At 50.8% G+C, this 25,496-nt stretch overlaps 1 protein-coding gene across 1 annotated transcript in view; it reads left to right on the top strand.

Moving 5' to 3' along the window:
* Window positions 1-409: 409 nt before the first annotated feature.
* The window catches only part of LOC140361351 (uncharacterized), a 26,670-nt gene continuing 1,583 nt past the window's right edge, over window positions 410-25,496 (top strand). Inside the window, exons 1-19 of the mRNA XM_072447064.1 lie at window positions 410-772; window positions 3,765-3,836; window positions 9,815-9,949; window positions 10,201-10,245; window positions 10,407-10,523; window positions 10,634-10,702; window positions 11,076-11,138; window positions 13,347-13,382; window positions 13,452-13,493; window positions 18,483-18,563; window positions 18,629-18,673; window positions 18,771-18,833; window positions 21,639-21,683; window positions 22,101-22,154; window positions 22,225-22,279; window positions 22,534-22,638; window positions 22,703-22,858; window positions 22,977-23,066; window positions 23,130-23,287. Of these exons, the coding sequence (XP_072303165.1) occupies window positions 410-772; window positions 3,765-3,836; window positions 9,815-9,949; window positions 10,201-10,245; window positions 10,407-10,523; window positions 10,634-10,702; window positions 11,076-11,138; window positions 13,347-13,382; window positions 13,452-13,493; window positions 18,483-18,563; window positions 18,629-18,673; window positions 18,771-18,833; window positions 21,639-21,683; window positions 22,101-22,154; window positions 22,225-22,279; window positions 22,534-22,638; window positions 22,703-22,858; window positions 22,977-23,066; window positions 23,130-23,287 (1,794 nt within the window). The remainder of the gene's footprint in view (window positions 773-3,764; window positions 3,837-9,814; window positions 9,950-10,200; window positions 10,246-10,406; window positions 10,524-10,633; window positions 10,703-11,075; window positions 11,139-13,346; window positions 13,383-13,451; window positions 13,494-18,482; window positions 18,564-18,628; window positions 18,674-18,770; window positions 18,834-21,638; window positions 21,684-22,100; window positions 22,155-22,224; window positions 22,280-22,533; window positions 22,639-22,702; window positions 22,859-22,976; window positions 23,067-23,129; window positions 23,288-25,496) is intronic.

Below are 25,496 nucleotides of genomic sequence, written 5' to 3'. Positions count from 1 at the left end.
TCAGATTTCGGTCAAAAAAATTGTCCATTCAACCTTTAAGTATTGCGGAAACATGAAAAATCTTTGCCTTCACAAGACATCATTCAGAGATGCCGCTATCAACAGAGCAACAAGGAGCCTCTACTGCACAATCTACTATAATGGACACTTTCAAATCAAAGTGCCTTTCATCCACGGGTTCACGCCGTTGCTTTTGGTTCACATATGCAGAGATTTGCACCCGTATAGTACGAGGAGTTCAGGGAGCTTCATGTGAGCCTCAGTGCACAACACCCACTCGTCGCTACGTCACTGAAACTGCCATGCCACAATTATATAGTGAAGTTAAGGACCTCGTGATTGAATCTTTTCATTCGCAAGCATGTCATACATTACAATGACACGCCACTATCTTTCTCCGGAGTGGGAGATGGTGTTAAACGTTCTCCAGACCAGAGTGATGTTCCAAAGCCACACCGAGTCAAATGTGGTGGATTTGCTGCTTGAAGTTCTGGGCCAATGGGGGCTTAAAGACAAGGACCCTGTGTTAGTGACAGACAACGCCACCAACATGACAATAACAGCGGATGTCGCCAAATTATTGCTGGTTTGCAAATATGTTAAATCTGGCCGCTCAACGGACTCTCAAGACCCCGGCAGTCTCCAGACTTTCGGGAAGGATCCGTCAGATTGTGTCTTCTTTAGAAAAAGCACATCCACAAACCACGTCCTGGGGGAGAAGCAGAAGCTGCTCAATCGTCTGCAACACAAGCTGATGACTGAAGGTGAAATAGTGCTTTTGACATGCTGGAGCGCTTCATGGAGCAGCAGCTCCAGTGAGAAGGAACACGAAGGAGCTGTGGATCTGGAAGCTGATCTCACCTGTGCAGAAGATGCTGCTGCAGCCAAATGTGCAAAAACACCAACTGTGTCTGCAGTGGCCCCTGAACTCACAACTGTGTCTGCAGTGGCCCCTGAACTCTCAAAACTGTGTCTGCAGTGGCCCCTGAACTCTCACAACTGTGTCTGCAGTGGCCCCTGAACTCTCACAACTGTCTGCAGTGGCCCCTGAACTCTCACAACTGTGTCTGTAGTGGCCCCTGAACTCTCACAACTGTGTCTGCAGTGGCCCCTGAACTCTCAAAACTGTGTCTGCAGTGGCCCCTGAACTCTCACAACTGTGTCTGCAGTGGCCCCTGAACTCTCACAACTGTGTCTGCAGTGGCCCCTGAACTCTCACAACTGTGTCTGCAGTGGCCCCTGAACTCTCACAACTGTGTCTGCAGTGGCCTCTGAACTCACAACTGTGTCTGCAGTGGCCTCTGAACTCTCAAAACTGTCTGTAGTGGCCCCTGAACTCTCAAAACTGTGTCTGCAGTGGCCCCTGAACTCTCAAAACTGTGTCTGTAGTGGCCCCTGAACTCTCACAACTGTGTCTGTAGTGGCCCCTGAACTCTCACAACTGTGTCTGTAGTGGCCCCTGAACTCACAACTGTGTCTGCAGTGGCCTCTGAACTCTCAAAACTGTGTCTGTAGTGGCCCCTGAACTCTCACAACTGTGTCTGTAGTGGCCCCTGAACTCACAACTGTGTCTGCAGTGGCCTCTGAACTCTCAAAACTGTGTCTGTAGTGGCCCCTGAACTCTCACAACTGTGTCTGTAGTGGCCCCTGAACTCTCACAACTGTGTCTGTAGTGGCCCCTGAACTCTCACAACTGTGTCTGTAGTGGCCCCTGAACTCTCACAACTGTGTCTGTAGTGGCCCCTGAACTCTCACAACTGTGTCTGTAGTGGCCCCTGAACTCTCACAACTGTGTCTGCAGTGGCCCCTGAACTCTCACAACTGTGTCTGCAGTGGCCCCTGAACTCTCACAACTGTGTCTGCAGTGGCCCCTGAACTCTCACAACTGTCTGCAGTGGCCCCTGAACTCTCACAACTGTGTCTGTAGTGGCCCCTGAACTCTCAAAACTGTGTCTGCAGTGGCCCCTGAACTCTCACAACTGTGTCTGCAGTGGCCCCTGAACTCTCACAACTGTCTGCAGTGGCCCCTGAACTCTCACAACTGTGTCTGTAGTGGCCCCTGAACTCTCACAACTGTGTCTGCAGTGGCCCCTGAACTCTCAAAACTGTGTCTGCAGTGGCCCCTGAACTCTCAAAACTGTGTCTGCAGTGGCCCCTGAACTCTCACAACTGTGTCTGCAGTGGCCCCTGAACTCTCACAACTGTGTCTGCAGTGGCCCCTGAACTCTCACAACTGTGTCTGCAGTGGCCTCTGAACTCTCACAACTGTGTCTGCAGTGGCCCCTGAACTCTCACATCTGTGTCTGTAGTGGCCCCTGAACTCTCACAAATGTGTCTGTAGTGGCACCTGAACTCTCACAACTGTCTGTAGTGGCCCCTGAACTCTCACAACTGTGTCTGCAGTGGCCCCTGAACTCTCACAACTGTGTCTGCAGTGGCCCCTGAACTCTCACAACTGTGTCTGCAGTGGCCTCTGAACTCTCACAACTGTGTCTGCAGTGGCCCCTGAACTCTCACATCTGTGTCTGTAGTGGCCCCTGAACTCTCACAAATGTGTCTGTAGTGGCCCCTGAACTCTCACAACTGTGTCTGCAGTGGCCCCTGAACTCTCACATCTGGTCCCCGGATGAGATCCTCGCTTTAGCACTGGCCCTTTATATCTGAGGAGTTTTATACGTGTAAGTGACATTAAAACCAGGCAGTTGTTTGGTGACTAACATGCACCATTTGAAGGATGATAAAAATAGCCACGTTTACATAAATTGAAGTTGTTATTTTTATTTATTTACCATGTTAAATGTCAACATGTCAAACTTTACTAGAATGTGTTCCATATATTTCTATTTTGATCAGTTTGTTGCATTTTATATATTGCAAGGCTAAAGTTAAGTTATTGGAGCATAAGTAATTTATAAATAAGTACTTTGTGGACCCTTGTAGACCCTTTTTCTAAAATGTATCGGAATACGTATGTATCACATACATGCATCACGATATATATCGTACCGTAAACTCCATAACGGGATATGTATTTATCGTGAGGGTCTTGGCAATACCTCGTGGGGTTCAATAATGATGAGAAAGATGAGGAATCGGCCCAGAACTACAGGAGGTCAATGACCTGAAGAGAGCTGGGACCAGTCTCTGTTACTATGGTAACACACTACACTCATGGTTTAAAATCATGCATCGCACAGAAGGTTCCCCTGTTTAAGTCATCACATGTCCATCACATGTCCATCACGTGTCCATCACGTGTCCAGCACATGTCCATCACGTGTCCAGCACGTGTCCAGCACGTGTCCATCACGTGTCCAGCACGTGTCCAGCACGTGTCCATCACGTGTCCAGCACATGTCTGAAGTTTACCAATGCCCATCAGGATGATCCAGAGGATCATGGGAGAAAGTCATGTGGTCAGAGGAGACCAAAATGTCATTATAAATTCCAGGATGAATGGGGGCGTGGCCTCGCCAGTCTCCAGACCAGAACAGAACATCTTTGGAGGAGCTGGAACTCTGTTGCTCAGCGACAGCTCTGGATCCTGACAGATCTAGAGACGATGATATTGTATCAATATATACCTAAAATGTACATATCGCTGCACCACTATCTGAGGAAGAATGAAACCACCCCCAACAATCCCACGTGTGTTAGAACACACCTGGATGTTTAGGTCTTGCAAAAGACATAAAAAGGGATGATTCATAATAATTAGTTTGTTTGAAATGTTCTGTAGTATTGATTTAGATTTTTGATTTTAGGGGGACTTGACCGAAGAGTGTGGAGGCCGCAACTGCTCCTCCTGCATCTGTGCACCTGCCAAAGGAGCTCGGGTAAGAGAGGCATATCAGCCAATAAGAGCGCAGAGAAATGTACACCAACCAATCAGAACGAACGAACGAACGAACGAGAGAGATCTATATATACACACACACAAAAACTAAACATGAATTGGTGTATAATTCGTGACAAATTGATAGTATTATTCTAGTACAGATTTGGATGTAAAATGTACTCATTTTGAATCAAAAAAACTTCAAAGCACGAAACAGCCCAAATCACAGACTTTAGCATTTGCACAGAATGACCTGAGGATTTAGAATCTGCTGAAATACAGTAGGTCACATTTGGGACAATTTGACCTGGACCAGGAACATGAAACGATGACTACACTTTTATATCGACCTTTACAAAAATCAGACAAACAGAAAAATAATGACATTCGGTCCTAATGTGGACAAAATGTAATTATACTGTGATTTTGTTTCATTACATGTTTAATTTGTGTCTACTTGTGTTCTTATTTTGAAGTTCTGCTCTGCATTGTTCTATGTTATGTGTTTATTCTTAAAAAACATGTTTTTAAAAGGGTTTCTGGTTATGACTCCGACTGCTGTTGTTCAACTTTACCTCAAAATCACTGTTTCACCCACATCATCTCAAGAGACGAAGAGCAAAGAGGAAAACACCATAAAACACAAGACTGTTAATGCTACGGGGCTAAAAAAAAAATCAAAGCTGATAGCCATGCTAGCCTCGTTAGCTTGTGACAACAACTGCAGGCCAAACTGGAGGGAAAAACAGACGTGACAAAGAAGACAGAGAAATGATCAGACAGAGCAGCATCGACCACATTTGACATATTTACCCTTTATGTAATTATGAGATCTAGAGTGTGCACTCTGCTGTGGGTGGGGCCACTCTGCTGTGGGTGGGGCCACTCTGCTGTGGGTGGGGCCACTCTGCTGTGGGTGGGGCCACTCTGCTGTGGGTGGGGCCACTCTGCTGTGGGTGGGGCCACTCTGCTGTGGGTGGGGCCACTCTGCTGTGGGTGGGGCCACTCTGCTGTGGGTGGGGCCACTCTGCTGTGGGTGAATGAAAACACCAAGAGACGACCTGTGGGTCATTATTTCATCTCTAAAAACCGACTCCTCATGTCATTTTTACGTGTCTCGAATGTTCTCCCGTTGGCCTCATGTTGATCGATTTTGAGTTGGCGCTATTGAGCCGTCTTTCAATATTTTTTTCACTGAATCTTCTCAAAACTGTTCTAATGTTTGATGTCATTCATTAGCAAATCCGTCCTCGTTTACTACTTGATTCCTGCCATTTTCCTGCTTTTGTTACAATTTGAATAAGTCCCTCGCCGGGACGCTTCTCGTCCTTCGGCTCGGGCCTGATAGAATAATGAATTCATATTGATTTGTTACATAAGAATCTGACGTTTAGCATAGCAACTTTCAGACTGGCCCTTATTTTTCACAGGGAATATGAATCAAATGTCTCAGATCGGGCCACCTGGCGAGGGGGGGTGGGTGGGTGGGGGGGGTTGTAGCCGAGGAGAGTTTGGGGCCGGGTGAAAGGCGAGGGGGCGTGGCTTATGTTGGTGTCGCATGAGAGTTGGAACTCCTGTGTGTCACTTTTCTGCGGGGAAGGGAAGATATCATTATGTCCATTTGCACATACTAAGTCCAAAATGCCTCAAATTTGAATGGGTTGTTAAACCTCTTGCCCTAAAGCTACTTGAAGTGAAACCTTTTCATTTGTTGCAATGTCGCCCCTAAAATTCCATTTTGGCCTCCCAACCACAAGAGTCATTGAGAGCCATGTTGCACGTCTTACAGCGTCGCTGTGTTAATGACACAAACCTCCCGTTATTCCAATGGGTAAAACACCCCAAAAAAGAGATGTTTTAATTTTTATTCTTTAGGCATTAGCCCACCTAATGGGCTAATGCCTAAAGTATGGAACTAATTTTCTTTTAAACTTAAATGTTTTATTTACTTTTTTAATGAAAGAACATCATGGAAGGACTTTGTTTCACACGGAGCTTCTTCGTGCTCTTTCACACTTTCAAACAGCCGACACATCCAGGGAACCATGGCAACCGCACAGAGGACTGATTAAACTGTGCTGAATGCAGAGTTACAGTTGGAAACAATGGTCTCACTAACTTTTCACAAACAAGTTTCTTATTTTAAGGCTACTCTACTGGATTTAATATGTTTTAAATTGTTTACAAATGTACAAAAACATCACATTTCTCGATTAATCGAAGAAAATAATCAGTTTTTGATGTCCAGTGAAATTCAAATGTGTTTCTTGTAAATATACAATGTCTATTCTTTCTTCTTTCATTTTTGTTAAAATGTTTGTTTGTTTGTTTCAGTGTCGTTCACATTGAAGGATTTGACTTGTAACACTTCTGATTCCAGTGGGTTGATTTTATTGATTGTAACTTTGAAAAGTCTTGAATATTTTAAATCTCTCTGGGCAAAAATAAACACACACAAGAACCATAGGAACACTGAACAGCTGAAAGGTTAGAAAGGAAAACAAAAGGGTTCATGCTGGAAACAGGCATCAAACCCAGAACATGATCAAGAAAAAAAATCATAATCTTTTATGATCTTTTTCTTGATCATGTTTTGAAAGACTTGTTTGCCTTTAACCCCGGAGGTCTCCTTTAACCCCGGAGGTCTCCTTTAACCCTTGCAGCCTCCACGTTCCGATCTTTAATAAACCTCATTTTCAGGCCTCGTGGTTTATCAGCTGATGGTCTTGGTTGCCATGGTGATGTGCTCTTTCTGTGATGGGAGGAACTTCAACTCCTGATCCATCAAAGAGCTCAGGAATAACCATCTTCAAAAAGCCCTCCTCCTCCTCCTCCTCCTCCTCCTCCTCCTCCTCCTCCTCCTCCTCCTCCTCCTCCTCCTCCTCCTCCTCCTCCTCCTCCTCCTCCTCCTCCTCCTCCTCCTCCTCCTCCTCCTCCTCCTCCTCCTCCTCCTCCTCCTCCTCCTCCTCCTCCTCTCAGGACCACGTGATCTGGACTCCAAATCCAGGAGTTTATTTATGTTATTGTTCTCTGACTCCAGTGTGGTCACTCTGGCCCTCCGCGCCTCCATCGGGACCCTCACTGTCTGCAGATCGTCAGTATTATCTGAAACATGCTGCTCGACTTCCTCTATGCTCCGGTTGCTCCTGCTGCTCCGGTTACTCCTGCTGCTCCGGTTACTCCTGCTGCTCCGGTTACTCCTGCTGCTCCGGTTACTCCTGCTGCTCCGGTTACTCCTGCTGCTTTCAGCTCAGCGGCTCTTGTAGAAGACACGCTCGGGCTCATGGCAGCAATCAGCTCAGCTCAAAGAGACTCCATGATGCGCTGCACTTCAGACATCTTAAGCCATATCTGATGATCATTTATAGTCTCTCCACCATCCATCTGGGCCGGTGGGACCTTGTTTGTCCAGAGGGGAGGGACTCTGGCTCGCCAAGTCAGGTTTGCTATTCACGCTAGCCTCGTTAGCTCCGTTTGCTTGTGATGCGACCGTTCTGTTTTGATGCTGAGCTTTGTTTGCTTTGGTCCCGTAGTGTGTCTTCTTCGTTTCCTCAACTCTATTGGGTCAAATGAGGATTTTAAAGCTCAGTTTTGCAGCAGCGGTGAGAGATTCTGCCGCTCAGAGCGCCACAACCGGAAGTCCTGAGACTCCTGTTCATGAGTGAAAGGTTATCAACATGTGGCCCCTCCTCTTGCATTGCAGAGGGCAGAGGACAGAGGGCAGAGAGCCCATGTTTCACACATTCTGTAAACACAGACTGTCATGGGCTCATTTCCATCTAGTGACTCACAAACACACTCTCCTGGACACGCGGTCATTCTCCTGGACACGCGGTCATTCTCCTGGACACGTGGTCATTCTCCTGGACACGTTGTCATACAGCAGTCTCCCGTCCAGTCACTGACCACGCCCATCCCTGCTTCATAGATCTGATGAGTTCAGGCTTTGAAGTTTCCACCTTGAGAATACCTGATCCTGGTCTAGATTCTGGTCCAGTCCCTGGTCTGGTTGACAGTGGACCTGGTCTGGACTGTGTAGTGACCTTGTTGTTCAGTGGCGTGCAGACCCTCCTGACCCGTCCTGACAGCTGTAATCCCTGTAGTCCTGCTCTGGTCCTGCTGAAGTCCACTCTATAGTCTGGTCTTTAGAGGCTCGCTCATGTGTCAAATCCTGAAGGTCAGTTCTCACGGGGCCCCGGGGCCCAGCGTTTTCACAGTCAGCAGCTCAACCAACCACAATGTGCCATGTTTGGAAATGTTATTTTAAATTGAATTAGAATTGAGTTAGTGTCTATAAAAAGCACTAAATCAATCTAAATAAATCTGCATAACACAGACACATTCATTCTTCGGGGTCACAGGTGACTGGAGCCTATCCTAGTGACTTTGGGCCTTAGGCGGGGCACACCCTGCACAGTGGCCAACTCTTCGCAGGATTAACACAAAGACGGCCGTGTGTGTGTGTGTGTGTGTTCTCATTGCGACTAGAGGGAAGGTGGTCCACACAGAGGGAAGGTGGTCCACACAGAGGGAAGGTGGTCCACACAGAGGGAAGGTGGTCCACACAGAGGGAACAATAGCAGACATTGAGGACGGTTACAAGGACCTGAGAATCCCACAGGCAAATGGCAACGAAGAGGAAACAAATCCTCAGAAGCAGCTCAATGACAAGAACAAGTCCCAGGCAATAAACCGCCACGCCCTGTCAGTGATCTGACCCTGCCACGCCCTGTCAGTGATCTGACCTTGCCACGCCCTGTCAGTGATCTGACCCTGCAGGAATAATCAAGAGGCCAAAGGAGGAGATACAGACCACAGTTAAGACATGAAAGCTCCTGACCACCCTGAGACTGGACACTAACACCCTGAGACTGGACACTAGCACCCTGAGACTGGACACTAGCACCCTGAGACTGGACACTAGCCGTAAGGAAGGAGGCGGGACTAGTGAGCGTGAGAGCCACGATCCAGGACGAAACGTCCAAGATCCATAAGTACAAGGACAAGGCTCCTACAGATGACGTGCTCATCGAATGTCTCAGACAATGAGGAACAGAAGATGATGAGGTGCTGGAGGGACCATCATGGGAGGACACGCCCCTACACGGGAGGACACGCCCCTACATGGGATGTACCACCGGAACATAACTGAAGTGGCTGATATCACAAAATCCTACCAATGGTTAGAAATAGCCGGTCTGAAGCACAGACGCCCTGATCTACCACACCAGACAAGCCCCAAGGTGTAGGCTGTACAAAAAGGGGCCCTAAGACAAGACCCAAGGTGTAGACTGTGCAAAGGGGGCCCTGAGACCATCCCGCACATAACTGCAGGTGCAGATGCTGCAGGGACAGCACACATGGAGCTCCATCACCAGGAGCTGACATAGTGTAAGAAACATCTGTGCAGAGCACGGGCTGAAGACCCCAAGGACAAAGTGGAAACACCTCCAAAGGTGGAGAACGACCGAGCCAAGGTCCTCTGGGACTTCCAGATACAGACAGACCGAATGGTAATGGCAACCGGACATAGTGGTGGTCTCAAGGGTCAGAGGAGCTGTGGTGGTGGACATTGCAGTACATCATGGGATGGAAACATCCGGAAAAAAGGAACATGAGAAACTAGAGAAATCCCAAGGAGCTGGAGAAGGTCTGGAGCGTGAAGGTATCAGTGGTGCCCGTAGTGACCGGAGCACTCGGGGCAGTGACCCCCAAACTGGAGGAATGACCCCTAAACTGGAGGAATGACCCCCAAACTGGAGGAGGAGTGACCCCCAAACTGGAGGAGTGACCCCCAAACTGGAGGAGGAGTGACCCCCAAACTGGAGGAGTGACCCCCAAACTATATGAAACATTGGAAAGGATGGACAATTTGGTTGGAGTTTAAAAAAAATATAATATTTTTTACTTGAATTGTAATAATCGTCAACATGTGACCAACGAGGATCAAACTATCTGTTCTGACTCTGTCCACAGGGTTCCACTGGAGCTTTGGGGAACCAGGGGCCTCAGGGCCCCCCTGGTTTTCCTGGACCCCAGGGGTCCCAGGGAGAGCAGGGCCTTAGAGGAATGGAGGGCCCCCGTGGAGCCCAGGGTCCAAAGGGAGACCAGGTGAGTCCTTCACTTGTATCGAATATAAAGTTCTGAGTCTGTTACAGATACAGTCAATAGTTTGATACTTTATAACGATCATTATACGAGGTAAATATACATCACATATTTATCTTACAATTGAAATGATTCAAATCTTAGTTTAAAAAAAAAAAAACTGAACCTGGACCTGAACCTGGACCTGAGGGTGATTGTAGTTTCTTTTAAAACAGTTCCACACGGTTCCTTTAAACGTTGCTCCTCTGTTTCAGGGCTCTCTGGGGGTCCCAGGATTCCCTGGTCTGGAGGGTCTTCCGGTGAGTCTTGATACTGTAGCTCAGAACTGTATTATTCTCATGTACTTCACAGTACTTTACTACTGTAATGTTTATTGTTCTTTACTGCACTTCCTGTGGTGCCCATCACCCCGAAGACCACGTGGAATAGTTCCTTTAATGTCCTCTCTCTGTGTGTTTAGGGCCTGTCGGGTCCGACCGGGGGGCCCGGGTTCCCAGGGTCAGACGGCTGCAATGGGACTAAAGGAGAGTCTGGGATCCAAGGACGACCAGGGCAGGAGGGGCCCCCAGGAGACCAGGTCGGAAATCCTAGATCTGAACGGGTTTAGAGCAGGATCTGAACAGGTTTAGAGCAGGATCTGAACAGGATCTGAATGTGAAATGTGTGACATGTACGTTTTTGTTCCAGGGTTTTCTAGGATCTAAAGGTTTTCCAGGAGAATCATCCCTTTACTTCCTCCATATCCCAGGACTCCCAGTGAGTAATAACCAGTGCAGACTCTGTGTGGACCTGGTCCTTGGATAAAGAGAAGTACTTTATTAATCCTGAGCTCCTGTCCCTCCACTCTTCTTCCGGTCCTTAGTTCTTCCTCTGCTCCTCCTCTTCCTCAGCTCTTCCTCTTCCTCAGTTCAAACGAACAATGGCCGCGTGGTTTGGACCTGGTTTAGACCTGGTTTAGACCTGGTTTAGACCGTATTGCGTGTCAAACTGGAGCCTTCTCTTTCAGGGGGATCTTGGAGCAAGCGGTCTGCCAGGGTTCACGGTGGGTCCACGTCTGTCTCAGATCTTGCTCTCGTCCTGGTCTGTACCTTACCGCTCTAAACTCTTTTAAATGTGTGCTTTGTTGCAGGGGTCCCCGGGGGCCCGAGGTGTGATGGGTCCAGAGGGGCCTTATGGACTGCAGGGGGCCACAGTGAGTCTCAGTTTTACATTTGTCTGGCTCAAGGACACAAGAGCGCTTTGCGCTAGTAATTTCACTGTGGTTCTCCCTGAGGTTCCTGCGTTTTCCCAAAGGGTTCTGTTCCTCCTGCAGGAGGCTCTAAGGATGTTCCTCCTGCAGGAGGCACTAAGGTTGTTCCTCCTGCAGGAGGCTCTAAGGATGTTCCTCCTGCAGGAGGCACTAAGGTTGTTCCTCCTGCAGGAGGCTCTAAGGATGTTCCTCCTGCAGGAGGCACTAAGGTTGTTCCTCCTGCAGGAGGCTCTAAGGTTGTTCCTCCTGCAGGAGGCTCTAAGGTTGTTCCTCCTGCAGGAGGCTCTAAGGATGTTCCTCCTGCAGGAGGCTCTAAGGTTGTTCCTCCTGCAGGAGGCTCTAAGGTTGTTCCTCCTGCAGGAGGCTCTAAGGTTGTTCCTCCTGCAGGAGGCTCTAAGGTTGTTCCTCCTGCAGGAGGCTCTAAGGTTGTTCCTCCTGCAGGAGGCTCTAAGGTTGTTCCTCCTGCAGGAGGCTCTAAGGATGTCCCACAGCCGTGATAATCCTCAAACGTAATACAAAGGTTTTCTGTTTTTAAATGTAATAAATTCCCACAAACGTAATAACTAAATTCCCATTCGATCGTCCTCGGTGCCTTAAGTCTCTGGATGTTGTAGGACCAGAGGGTGTGTCCCACCTACAGAGGACCACACTCCTCAGCCTCCCATAGGGTCTTATGTAGCATATATAATGCTGCAGTGCATTAAAATTGGAGTTGGACTAGTGCCAGAAGTTTAAGGTTCGGCTCGGAGGAAAATGAGGTGTATTCAATGAGACAACTGACAAAATGCTTGTAGCGCTGAGTGGTGTTATTTACAGTGATTGACAAATATATACAATATTTACAGTTGTGCACAATTAGAATAATGGTCCATATTTCTGAACTTAATCAGTTCAACGCGTTAACAAAGTTCCAAGTGCAGTGCTGCATAGCTCAGTCCACAAAAATAGAATCCACGGGTAAATTCCAAGGGTTTCAGAGTATGAATCAGTTTATCCACTAGCAGGGGATATTGTGTGTGATATAATGTATGTGTGGGGAGCGGCTGCAGCGCCTCCTACCGCACCGGCAGATGTTTGCACTCCCTCGGTTCGTTCTGGTTTCTTTAGCTCGCCATCCAGTTCTGGAACCTGGCCTGTTCAAAACAGGACCATGAATAAACAACAACATTATTATTATTAATTCAACATTAGATCATGCTTAGATACAATATTTCATGTCATCTGTTCATCTCAATCAGTAATTAATATTCCCAGTATTTGGGCATAAATAGTTACAGTGTTGACCATAAAGTGAAATTAACTTTTAATAATTTAACTTTAAATCATTAGATTTCAGTGTCAGATTCAGCAAAAGTTGAAGTGCAAAAATGATACAATTTAACATAAGTGCATGTTAAAATGCATGTGAGTGCAGCCAGCGCCCGCACCGGCTGACAAGTCTGTGTTAACTGATTCAATCAACAGTAGCATAGCATGTTAGCTTCAAACAATAACAAAGCACTCACCAGGTCCACTTTAAGTATATCAGTCAAACAAAACACAAGATCACAGGCAGAGGCATCTGCAAAGTCGATGGCATAACAGTGAATAAGCAGAATATCCGTAAAATGTAACGTTTAGAGGGCTAACCGCCTACCTGCAGCCGCTTAACAACCTGGAGGCCCACACTCCTCCCGAACTACCGCGCGCGGCCATGTTTTAAAGAGCTTAGCGGCGCAAATCTCGCGATACGTGTGCGAAGTATCGCGATAGTTCGGCAGAGACGGACCAGGCAGGTAAAAATGAAGCAAAGGGACCAGGCAAGCAAAACGGAGGCAGAAACGGTCCAGGAGCAGAAAATCACCTGGGTTACACTATTCCAGGTCCTGGAGGAGAATCTGACCCATAGAACCTCAGGTTCAGGAGGAGCAGGTTTAGGTCCTGGTGGTGCAACACTGGAGCAGCTCTAGCTCAGACTAAGCCGTCTGCATTTCCGGGTTTGTGGGCGGGTCCAAGATATGGCTGATATTTCATAACTCTTATGTTCTGGGTGTTGCACTTATGATCATAAACATACTCTTAGAGAAGACGACCAAACAGGACAAATAGCATGAAATGTGCTCTTTAAGTCCTGGTGCATTCTGGTCCTGTTCTGATCTGTCTCTGTTTCAGGGCCGTCCTGGTCTGCCGGGCCTCAGGGGCCCTCAGGTGAGGCCCCCAACTCTGCATCTGTTTAAAGTGGCTCTCAGCTGGATCTAATCAAGTCTGTGTTTGCAGGGTCAGAAAGGACGCTCTCTGCCCGGGACCAAAGGAGAAGAGGTGACCCAAGCAACCACGCTACAACCACGCTAAAACCACACACACACTGCAACCACGCTACAACCACACACACACTGCAACCACGCTACAACCACACACACACTGCAACCACGCTACAACCACACACACACTGCAACCACGCTACAACCACGCTACAACCACACACAAGCTGCAACCACGCTACAACCACACACACACTGCAACCACGCTACAACCACACACACACTGCAACCACGCTACAACCACACACACACTGCAACCACGCTACAACCACACACACACTGCAACCACGCTACAACCACACACACACTGCAACCACGCTACAACCACGCTACAACCACACACAAGCTGCAACCACGCTACAACCACGCTACAACCACACACACACTGCAACCACGCTACAACCACACACACACTGCAACCACGCTACAACCACACACACACTGCAACCACGCTACAACCACGCTACAACCACACACACGCTGCAACCACGCTACAACCACGCTACAACCACACACACACTGCAACCACGCTACAACCACACACACACTGCAACCACGCTACAACCACGCTACAACCACACACAAGCTGCAACCACGCTACAACCACGCTACAACCACACACACACTGCAACCACGCTACAACCACACACACACTGCAACCACGCTACAACCACACACACATTGCAACCACGCTACAACCACGCTACAACCACACACACGCTGCAACCACGCTACAACCACGCTACAACCACGCTACAACCACACACACGCTACAACCACACACACGCTGCAACCACGCTACAACCACGCTACAACCACACTACAACCACACACACACTGCAACCACGCTACAACCACGCTACAACCACACACACACTGCAACCATGCTACAACCACGCTACAACCACGCTACAACCACACACACACTGCAACCACGCTACAACCACGCTACAACCACACACACTGCAACCACACAGACTGCAACCACGCTACAACCACACTGCAACCACACACACACTGCAACCACACACACACTGCAACCACGCTACAACCACGCTAGAAACCACGCTACAACCACACTGCAACCACACACACACTGCAACCACGCTGCAACCACACTAAAACCACACTACAACCACGCTACAACCACACTGTAACCACACACATACTGCAACCACACTACAACCACACTACAACCACACACACGCTACAACCACGCTGCAACCACACATGCTACAACCACGCTACAACCACACACACGCTACAACCACGCTACAACCACGCTGCAACCACACACACGCTACAACCATGCTGCAACCACACACACTGCAACAACACTACAACCACACCACAACCACACACACGCTACAACCACGCTGCAACCACACACACACTACAACCACGCTCCAACCACACTAAAACCACACTACAACCACGCTACAACCACTCTTCAACCACACACACACTGCAACCACGCTGCAACCACACTAAAACCACACATCAAACACGCTACAACCACACTGCAACCACACACATACTGCAACCACACTACAACCACACTACAACCACACAAACGCTACAACCACACACACACGCTGCAACCACGCTACAACCATACTGCAACCACGCCACAACCACACTGCAACCACGCTACAAGCACGCTGCAACCACCCTACAACCACATACACGCTACAACCACACACACGCTACAACCACGCTGCAACCACATACGCGCTGCAACCACGCTGCAACCACACACACGCTACAACCACACACACACGCTGCAACCACGCTGCAACCACGCTACAACCACGCTACAACCACGCTACAATCACACTACAGCCACATACACGCTACAACCACACACACGCTACAACCACACACACACGCTGCAACCACGCTACAACCACACTGCAACCACGCCACAACCACACTGCAACCACGCTACAAGCACGCTGCAATCACCCTACAACCACATACACGCTACAACCACACACACGCAGCAACCACATACGCGCTACAACCACACACACGCTACAACAACGCTACACGCTGCAACCACATATGCGCTGCAACCACGCTGCAACCACACACACGCTACACACACGCTGCAACAACGCTGCAACCACGCTACAACCACGCTACAACCACGCTACAATCACACTACAGCCACATACACGCTACAACCACACACGTGCTACAACCACGCTGCAACCACATACACGCTACAACAACACTACATGCTGCAACCACATACACGCTACAACCACACACACGCACTGCAACCACGCTACAACCACACTGCAACCACGCTGCAACCACATACACGCTACAACCACGCTGCAACCACACACATGCTACAACCACACACACGCTGCAACCACGCTACAACCACGCTGCAACCACGCTGCAACCACACTACAACCACACTGCAACCACGCTACAACCACGCTGCAACCACACTGCAACCAAGCTACAACCACGCTAAAACCACCCTACAACCACATACACGCTACAACCACACACACGCTACAACCGCACTGCAACCACATACACGGTACAACCACACACACGCTACAACCGCACTGCAATCACATACACGGTACAACCACGCTGCAACCATATGCATGCTACAACCACGCTGCAACCACATGCACGCTACAATCACGCTACACGCTGCTACCACATACACGCTACAACCACATACACGCTGCAACCACACACATGCTACAACCACACACACACGCTTCAACCACGCTACAACCACGCTGCAACCACACACACACACACGCTACAACCACACACACGCTGCAACCACGCTGCAACCACATACACGCTGCAACCACACACATGCTACAACCACACACACACGCTTCAACCACGCTACAACCACGCTGCAACCACACACACACACACGCTACAACCACACACACGCTGCAACCACGCTGCAACCACATACGCGCTACAACCACGCTGCAACCACACACACCCTACAACCACACACACGCTACAACCACGCTACAACCACACTGTAACCACGCTACAACCACGCTGCAACCACCCTACAACAACATACTTGCTACAACCACACACACGCTACAACCAGTCTGCCACCACATACACCCTACAACCACGCTACATGCTGCAACCACATACACGCTGCAACCACACACGCTACAACCACACACACACGCTTCAACCACGCTACAACCACGCTGCAACCACACACACACACACGCTACAACCACACACACGCTGCAACCACGCTGCAACCACATACACGCTGCAACCACACACATGCTACAACCACACACACACGCTTCAACCACGCTACAACCACGCTGCAACCACACACACACACACGCTACAACCACACACACGCTGCAACCACGCTGCAACCACATACGCGCTACAACCACGCTGCAACCACACACACCCTACAACCACACACACGCTACAACCACGCTACAACCACACTGTAACCACGCTACAACCACGCTGCAACCACCCTACAACAACATACTTGCTACAACCACACACACGCTACAACCAGTCTGCCACCACATACACCCTACAACCACGCTACATGCTGCAACCACATACACGCTGCAACCACACACGCTACAACCACACACACATGCTGCAACCACGCTACAACCACACTGCAACCACATACACGCTACAATCACGCTACAACCACACACACGCTACAACCACACTGTAACCACATACACGCTACAACCACGCTGCAACCACATACACGCTACAATCACATATGCGCTACAACCACGCTGGGTCAGTGCCTGGTCAGTGCAGGGTCAGTGCAGGGTCAGTGCAGTGCAGGGTCAGTGCCCGGTCAATGCAGGGTCTGTGCAGGGTCAGTGCCCGGTCAGTGCAGGGTCAGTGCAGGGTCAGTGCAGTGCAGGGTCAGTGCCCGGTCAATGCAGGGTCAGTGCAGGGTCAGTGCACTGACCCTGAGTCTCATCACTCAAAAAATACTTTTTTGTGTGTTAATAAATCTGCTGGTGGAATGTGGTATATTTGGACCTCCAAATCTGACTGAGATTAAATCTTCAGAAAATGTATTTAATTAATTTGCTTTTTGTTGCTCATCAATCACAATGACTTGATTCTAAGAGATTTCATTGTGATCCACAGCTTTTATGTATTAAATTGCTGTTCCGTTCCAGTTTGTCTTTGCTTTTATACTAAGTTAACTTTTGAGGGCTTTGTCCATCAGTCCAGATCCATCTCTGCTGACCACATTGAGTGGTGTATAACACTTAACGTGCCTCATATGAAATATTAATTAACATAATTGTCCTGCTTTAGTAACTGTCGTTAAATGTGTCTATGATACAGTATCATTGTACAACACATAAGCCCGCCCCCTGACCTGTCCTGACCTGTCCTGACCTGTCCTGACCTGTCCTGACCTGACCTGTCCTGTCCTGACCTGTCCTGTCCTGTACTGTCCTGACCTGAACTGTCTTGACCTGACTTGTCCTGTCCTGACCTGTCCTGTCCTGTCCTGACCTGTCCTGACCTGTCCTGACCTGACCTGTCCTGTCCTGACCTGTCCTGACTTGTCCTGTTCTGACCTGTCCTGTCCTGTCCTGTCCTGTCCTGACCTGTCCTGACTTGTCCTGTTCTGACCTGTCCTGTCCTGTCCTGACCTGTTCTGACCTGTCCTGTCCTGTCCTGTCCTGACCTGTCCTGACTTGTCCTGTTCTGACCTGTCCTGTCCTGTCCTGACCTGTTCTGACCTGTCCTGTCCTGTCCTGTCCTGTCCTGACCTGTCCTGACTTGTCCTGTTCTGACCTGTCCTGTCCTGACCTGTTCTGACCTGTCCTGTCCTGTCCTGACCTGACCTGACCTGTCCTGACCTGTCCTGACCTGTCCTAGCTCGCTTCTTAAACACATGGTGTGTGACCCCAGCGTTAGACTGTAGATACATTCAGGCATTGACTTTGGGTGTATCCTGTAGGGGGAGCAGGGGCCCCAAGGGCCATCTGGGCCCTTTGAAGTAGTGGAGCCCCCAGACGACTACTTCAATAAAGGAGAGAAGGTGAGTCCGATAATTGTTCTGATCCCGTCCTGACCCTGACCATGACCTGTTTTGTCCTCTTTCAGGGTGATCAGGGGCCTAAGGGAGCCTGTGGAGCACTGGGTTTACCGGTGAGATTGACCCTAAACTGTAGGAGCCACATCCGGGTGTGTCGGCCCCAGAATCAAACTGAGCTGCTCTGATTCAACCCTCTGGTTTCTTATTCAGGGTCTGGATGGACTTCCAGGCGAGAAAGGGGAAAAGGGGATCGTGGGCTTTCCTGGACTCAGGGTGAGTGACCCTGAGTGACCCTGAGTGACCTTGAGTGACCCTAAGTGACCCTGAGTGACCCTGAGTGACCCTGAGTGACCTTGAGTGACCCTAAGTGACCCTAAGTGACCCTGAGTGACCCTGAGTGACCCTGAGTGAGCCTGAGTGACCATAAAGACTAATGAGGTGTCATGGTTTTCTGCTCATTTATTCTAAAAGGTTCTTTTCCTCGGATTAGTTTATTTTCCGTACCTGGCAGTTTGAGCTGCTTCTCGTGGTCACATGATGCGCCTGTGACATGTCTGTGATGTTAGTGTGACAGCGCCATCTGCTGACTTCTCCTGGACAGTGCAGTGTGTGAGAGTCATTCTGGTTCAGAGGCAAGAGCACCATTATTGTGAGGGGAAAGTTTGCGCTTTTAGAATTAATCATGATTATCCACTAAAAAAAGTTTATATTGTAAAACTTCAACTTGTAAAATGACTGCGAGGAATTAAAAAAAAAAAAATATGTGTTCATTATTTAATACAGCAGATTATTTAGAAAATAAAATTAAATTATATAAATGTAAGCCTCCCTCCCTCATCCTCTCTGCCAATTTGACCTGACACATGCATGTGATTGGACGGTGGGAGGAGCCGGAGAACCCGGAGAGAACCCACGGTAACACGGGGAGAACATGCAAACTCCACCCAGAGATCATGTGATGTTGGTCTGGTCCAGGAATCAAACCCATGATCTCCTTTGCCACCGTGCAACCCTTTTGTTTAAAGGTCCTGGACTGTACTGGAGACATGTGCCCAATGTGGGCCAGTGTGGGCCAATGTGGGCCAATGTGGGCCAGTGTGGGACAGTGTGGGCCAGTGTGTTCCACCTTCACTTTTGTAAATGTCCAGGTGAAAATGTTTCCCCCAGAGAACTTTGAAACTGAAGCAGATTCACAAGAAGAATTTCAACATAGTTCATGAAACGACATCATCGCATCACTGGAGCTGGACAATAGTGTTAGAGAGGTCAGGGGGATGAGGGGTCAGGGGGATGAGGGGTCAGAGGGATGAGGGGTCAGCGGGATGAGGGGTCAGAGGGATGAGGGGTCAGGGGGATGAGGGGTCAGCGGGATGAGGGGTCAGGGGGATGAGGGGTCAGCGGGATGAGGGGTCAGGGGGATGAGGGGTCAGGGGGATGAGGGGTCAGCGGGATGAGGGGTCAGCGGGATGAGGGGTCAGGGGGATGAGGGGTCAGCGGGATGAGGGGTCAGGAGGAATGAGAGGTCAGGGGGATGCGTGGTCAGGAGGGATGAGGGGTCAGGAGGAATGATAGGTCAGGGGGATGAGTGGTCAGGAGGGATGAGGGGTCAAGGGGATGAGGGGTCAGAGGGATGAGGGGTCAGAGGGATGAGGGGTCAGCGGGATGAGGGGTCAGAGGGATGAGGGGTCAGGGGGATGAGGGGTCAGAGGGATGAGGGGTCAGAGGGATGAGGGGTCAGGGGGATGAGGGGTCAGAGGGATGAGGGGTCAGAGGGATGAGGGGTCAGCGGGATGAGGGGTCAGAGGGATGAGGGGTCAGGGGGATGAGGGGTCAGAGGGATGAGGGGTCAGCGGGATGAGGGGTCAGGGGGATGAGGGGTCAGCGGGATGAGGGGTCAGGGGGATGAGGGGTCAGCGGGATGAGGGGTCAGGGGGATGAGGGGTCAGGGGGATGAGGGGTCAGCGGGATGAGGGGTCAGCGGGATGAGGGGTCAGGGGGATGAGGGGTCAGCGGGATGAGGGGTCAGGAGGAATGAGAGGTCAGGGGGATGCGTGGTCAGAGGGATGAGGGGTCAGGAGGAATGATAGGTCAGGGGGATGAGTGGTCAGGAGGGATGAGGGGTCAAGGGGATGAGGGGTCAGAGGGATGAGGGGTCAGGGGGATGAGGGGTCAGAGGGATGAGGGGTTAGGAGGAATGAGAGGTCCGGGGGATGCGTGGTCAGAGGGATGAGGGGTCAGGAGGAATGAGAGGTCAGGGGGATGAGGGGTCAGGGTGAATGAGAGGTCAGGGGGATGAGGGGTCAGAGGGATGAGGGGTTAGGAGGAATGAGAGGTCAGGGGGATGAGGGGTCAGGGTGAATGAGAGGTCAGGGGGATGAGGGGTCAGGGTGAATGAGAGGTCAGGGGGATGAGGGGTCAGGGGGATGAGGGGTCAGGAGGAATGAGAGGTCAGGGGGATGAGTGGTCAGAGGGATGAGGGGTCAGGGGGACAGGAACATCATGTGATCACTCTGCACAGTGTCAGGTATCACAAATATTCTCTAGTCTGAAAAAAATAACCTTTAGAATCAAAAGTCTGAAAGATGTCAGATCTCAGATTAGATCAGATGTTGACCACTGCCTGGACCTGCTGGACTTGCTGGACTTGCTGGACCTGCTGGACTTGCTGGACTTACTGGACCTGATGGATCTGCTGGACTTGCTGGACTTGCTGGACCTGCTGGACCTGCTGGACCTGCTGGACCTGCTGGACTTGCTGGACTTGCTGGACCTGCTGGACCTGCTGGACCTGCTGGACCTGCTGGACTTGCTGGACTTGCTGGACCTGCTGGACCTGCTGGACCTGCTGGACTTGCTGGACTTGCTGGACCTGCTGGACCTGCTGGACTTGCTGGACCTGCTGGACTTGCTGGACTTGCTGGACCTGCTGGACCTGCTGGACTTGCTGGACCTGCTGGACTTGCTGGTCTTGCTGGACCTGCTGGACTTGTTGGACCTGCTGGACTTGCATATGAACTCTTTGAAGTCTCTGGTCTGGATTTGAGTCATGTCCATTGATGTGGACTTTGTCTGTTTCAGGGTTTTCAAGGTTTTCCAGGACTTTCCGGACAGAAGGGGCCCAGGGTAAGACCTGCTCTTTAGGGGCCCAAAGTGTGACTGAGATCTGGAAGCTGAGCAGGGAGGGGCTTGGTCAGTACTGAGGTGGGAGACTGCTGGGGCCACAGGGGGTGCTGGAGGAAACATGGTATCCTTTGGGCAAGACACTTCACCCACCTCCAGTGTCCTCGTATGTGGTGCATGAAAGAGACAGTGAGACAGTGAATGTGGGACAACCAGGGAGACAGTGAATGTGGGACAACCAGGGAGACAGGGAATGTGGGACAACCAGGGAGACAGTGATTACTTGAGCCTTGTGTGGTTGTAGGGGTCATTGTGACAGCCCTGGGAACAACACATGGGGACTTGCCATTGGCTCATTTACAACAAACATTTTGAAATCAGTGACATTTGATTGGACTAAATGGTGCCACACTGTTTCAGGGTTTTGCAGGGAGTCCTGGGCTCCCGGGTTTGATTGGTCAAGAGGGGCCAAAGGTGAGTCTGACCAACCAATCACACGCTTCGGTCTATTCCGGAGCCTGTGATTGACAGGTGTGTGTTGCAGGGCATGATGGGAGATGTAGGCGCCAAAGGAGAAGACGGGGATCTGACCCTGAGAGGTGAGTCTCTGATGCGGTGGAGAAAGGTTTGATTAAGTCGATTTTTGGCAAGTTTATTAAAGCATTCAGCAAATTCTGACTCAACCTCTGAGAGTCCTCACTCTTTCTTATTTTTGTATTAAAGAAGGTCAATTGTTATTTTTTCAGCTTTTGCTGTGCTCAACAAAAAACAGTCCCTTTTACAAATCATTAGCTGACAAACCAATCCCGACTGAAGAGGATTCAAACAAATAACAATAAAAAACCTGCTCCAGGTCAAGATGGAGATCCAGGGAGACCGGGAGCCAGAGGACCCCCTGGAGACCTCGGTCTAATGGGAGACCCAGGACCTCCAGGAGAACCTGGAAGATATCTGCCAGGTACAGACTACTACTAAACAAGGTCTAAACCTGGACTAAATCCAGACTTCCCTCTGGTCCTCAGGTTGGCCTGGACCTCCTGGACCTCCTGGAGTCCCTGGGCCTGTGGGAGACAAAGGTGACCTGGGTCCAGTCTCTAAAGATCTGCCATCTGAAGGAGAACCAGGCAAACGCGGTGCAGTTGGTGCCCCAGGATCCAAAGGAGCTAAAGGAGAACAAGGTCTGTGAGTGAAATCTTAGTATTGGGCCGGGGAACTCTAATGGAGCCTTAAACCCGAGTAGAAGCCCATCTCACCAACTCATATTCATGCATATTATCATAAGTTCATGTTCCATAGGGTTCTACTGCAGACCCGGGTCTGCTGGAGGACCAGGGGCCCCAGGAGACACGGGCCTCACCGGAGAATCAGGCTCCAGAGGGACCAAAGGTAAGACCACGTCTGGATTCATTTGGATGGTTGGGTCCAGGTCCTGATCCGTGGTCTCGGCAGGTCTGCCTGGTCCGTGCTCCTGTCCTCCAGATACTTCACCTGCCGCTCCTGGAGATCCAGGACCTCAGGGATATGACGGACCTCAAGGAAGATCAGGACCAGCTGGCCTCAGAGGAGAGAGAGGGTCTGAGGGCCAGCCAGGAGAACCGGGGCCAGAGGTAAGACCAGGACTATGACCAAGACCAGACCTGGACCAGCCCGGTACCAGACCAGGACTGAGACCAGGACTAAGACCAGGACTGAGACCAGGACTAAGACCAGGACTAAGACCAGGACTAAGACCAGGACAAAGACCAGGACTAAGCCCAGTCCCGTGTGAGTCCTGGTTTGGGTCAGAGCTGGTTCAGTCCTAACACTCTGCTCTCCGAGAGGCAGCGTGTGTCCATGAGCTACGGGCGGAGCCTAGAGCAGGAGGAGGAGCTATCACTGGTGTGAAGCATGGAAGAAAACATGATGCTTCACCAGCGCCACAGACTCTGAGGTCAGGACTAAACATGGAGCGGCCTCCTGCTGGTGCCAGAGTCAGGACTAAACATGGACCGGCCTCCTGCTGGTGCCAAAGTCGGGACTAAACATGGAGCGGCCTCCTGCTGGTGCCAGAGTCAGGACTAAACATGGAGCGGCCTCCTGCTGGTGCCAGAGTCAGGACTAAACATGGAGCGGCCTCCTGCTGGTGCCAGAGTCAGGACTAAACATGGAGCGGCCTCCTGCTGGTGCCAGAGTCAGGACTAAACATGGAGCGGCCTCCTGCTGGTGCCAGAGTCAGGACTAAACATGGAGCGGCCTCCTGCTGGTGCCAGAGTCAGGACTAAACATGGAGCGGCCTCCTGCTGGTGCCAGAGTCAGGACTAAACATGGAGCGGCCTCCTGCTGGTGCCAGAGTCAGGACTAAACATGGAGCGGCCTCCTGCTGGTGCCAGAGTCAGGACTAAACATGGACCGGCCTCCTGCTGGTGCCAGAGTCAGGACTAAACATGGAGCGGCCTCCTGCTGGTGCCAGAGTCAGGACTAAACATGGACCGGCCTCCTGCTGGTGCCAGAGTCAGGACTAAACATGGACCGGCCTCCTGCTGGTGCCAGAGTCAGGACTAAACATGGACCGGCCTCCTGCTGGTGCCAGAGTCAGGACTAAACATCGACCGGCCTCCTGCTGGTGCCAGAGTCAGGACTAAACATGGACCGGCCTCCTGCTGGTGCCAGAGTCAGGACTAAACATGGAGCGGCCTCCTGCTGGTGCCAGAGTCAGGACTAAACATGGAGCGGCCTCCTGCTGGTGCCAGAGTCAGGACTAAACATGGAGCGGCCTCCTGCTGGTGCCAGAGTCAGGACTAAACATGGAGCGGCCTCCTGCTGGTGCCAGAGTCAGGACTAAACATGGATCGGCCTCCTGCTGGTGCCAGAGTCAGGACTAAACATGGAGCGGCCTCCTGCTGGTGCCAGAGTCAGGACTAAACATGGAGCGGCCTCCTGCTGGTGCCAGAGTCAGGACTAAACATGGACCGGCCTCCTGCTGGTGCCAGAGTCAGGACTAAACATGGACCGGCCTCCTGCTGGTGCCAGAGTCAGGACTAAACATGGAGCGGCCTCCTGCTGGTGCCAGAGTCAGGACTAAACATGGAGCGGCCTCCTGCTGGTGCCAGAGTCAGGACTAAACATGGAGCGGCCTCCTGCTGGTGCCAGAGTCAGGACTAAACATGGAGCGGCCTCCTGCTGGTGCCAGAGTCAGGACTAAACATGGACCGGCCTCCTGCTGGTGCCAGAGTCAGGACTAAACATGGATCGGCCTCCTGCTGGTGCCAGAGTCAGGACTAAACATGGAGCGGCCTCCTGCTGGTGCCAGAGTCAGGACTAAACATGGAGCGGCCTCCTGCTGGTGCCAGAGTCAGGACTAAACATGGAGCGGCCTCCTGCTGGTGCCAGAGTCAGGACTAAACATGGAGCGGCCTCCTGCTGGTGCCAGAGTCAGGACTAAACATGGAGCGGCCTCCTGCTGGTGCCAGAGTCAGGACTAAACATGGAGCGGCCTCCTGCTGGTGCCAGAGTCAGGACTAAACATGGAGCGGCCTCCTGCTGGTGCCAGAGTCAGGACTAAACATGGAGCGGCCTCCTGCTGGTGCCAGAGTCAGGACTAAACATGGACCGGCCTCCTGCTGGTGCCAGAGTCAGGACTAAACATGGATCGGCCTCCTGCTGGTGCCAGAGTCAGGACTAAACATGGAGCGGCCTCCTGCTGGTGCCAGAGTCAGGACTAAACATGGAGCGGCCTCCTGCTGGTGCCAGAGTCAGGACTAAACATGGAGCGGCCTCCTGCTGGTGCCAGAGTCAGGACTAAACATGGAGCGGCCTCCTGCTGGTGCCAGAGTCAGG

This window comes from Eucyclogobius newberryi, unplaced genomic scaffold, assembly GCF_026437365.1.
Source record: "Eucyclogobius newberryi isolate DKJ021-1_F unplaced genomic scaffold, fEucNew1.0.hap1 SCAF_155, whole genome shotgun sequence".
Lineage (NCBI taxonomy): Eukaryota > Metazoa > Chordata > Actinopteri > Gobiiformes > Gobiidae > Eucyclogobius > Eucyclogobius newberryi.
This window is presented reverse-complemented; position numbering and strand designations above follow the sequence as displayed.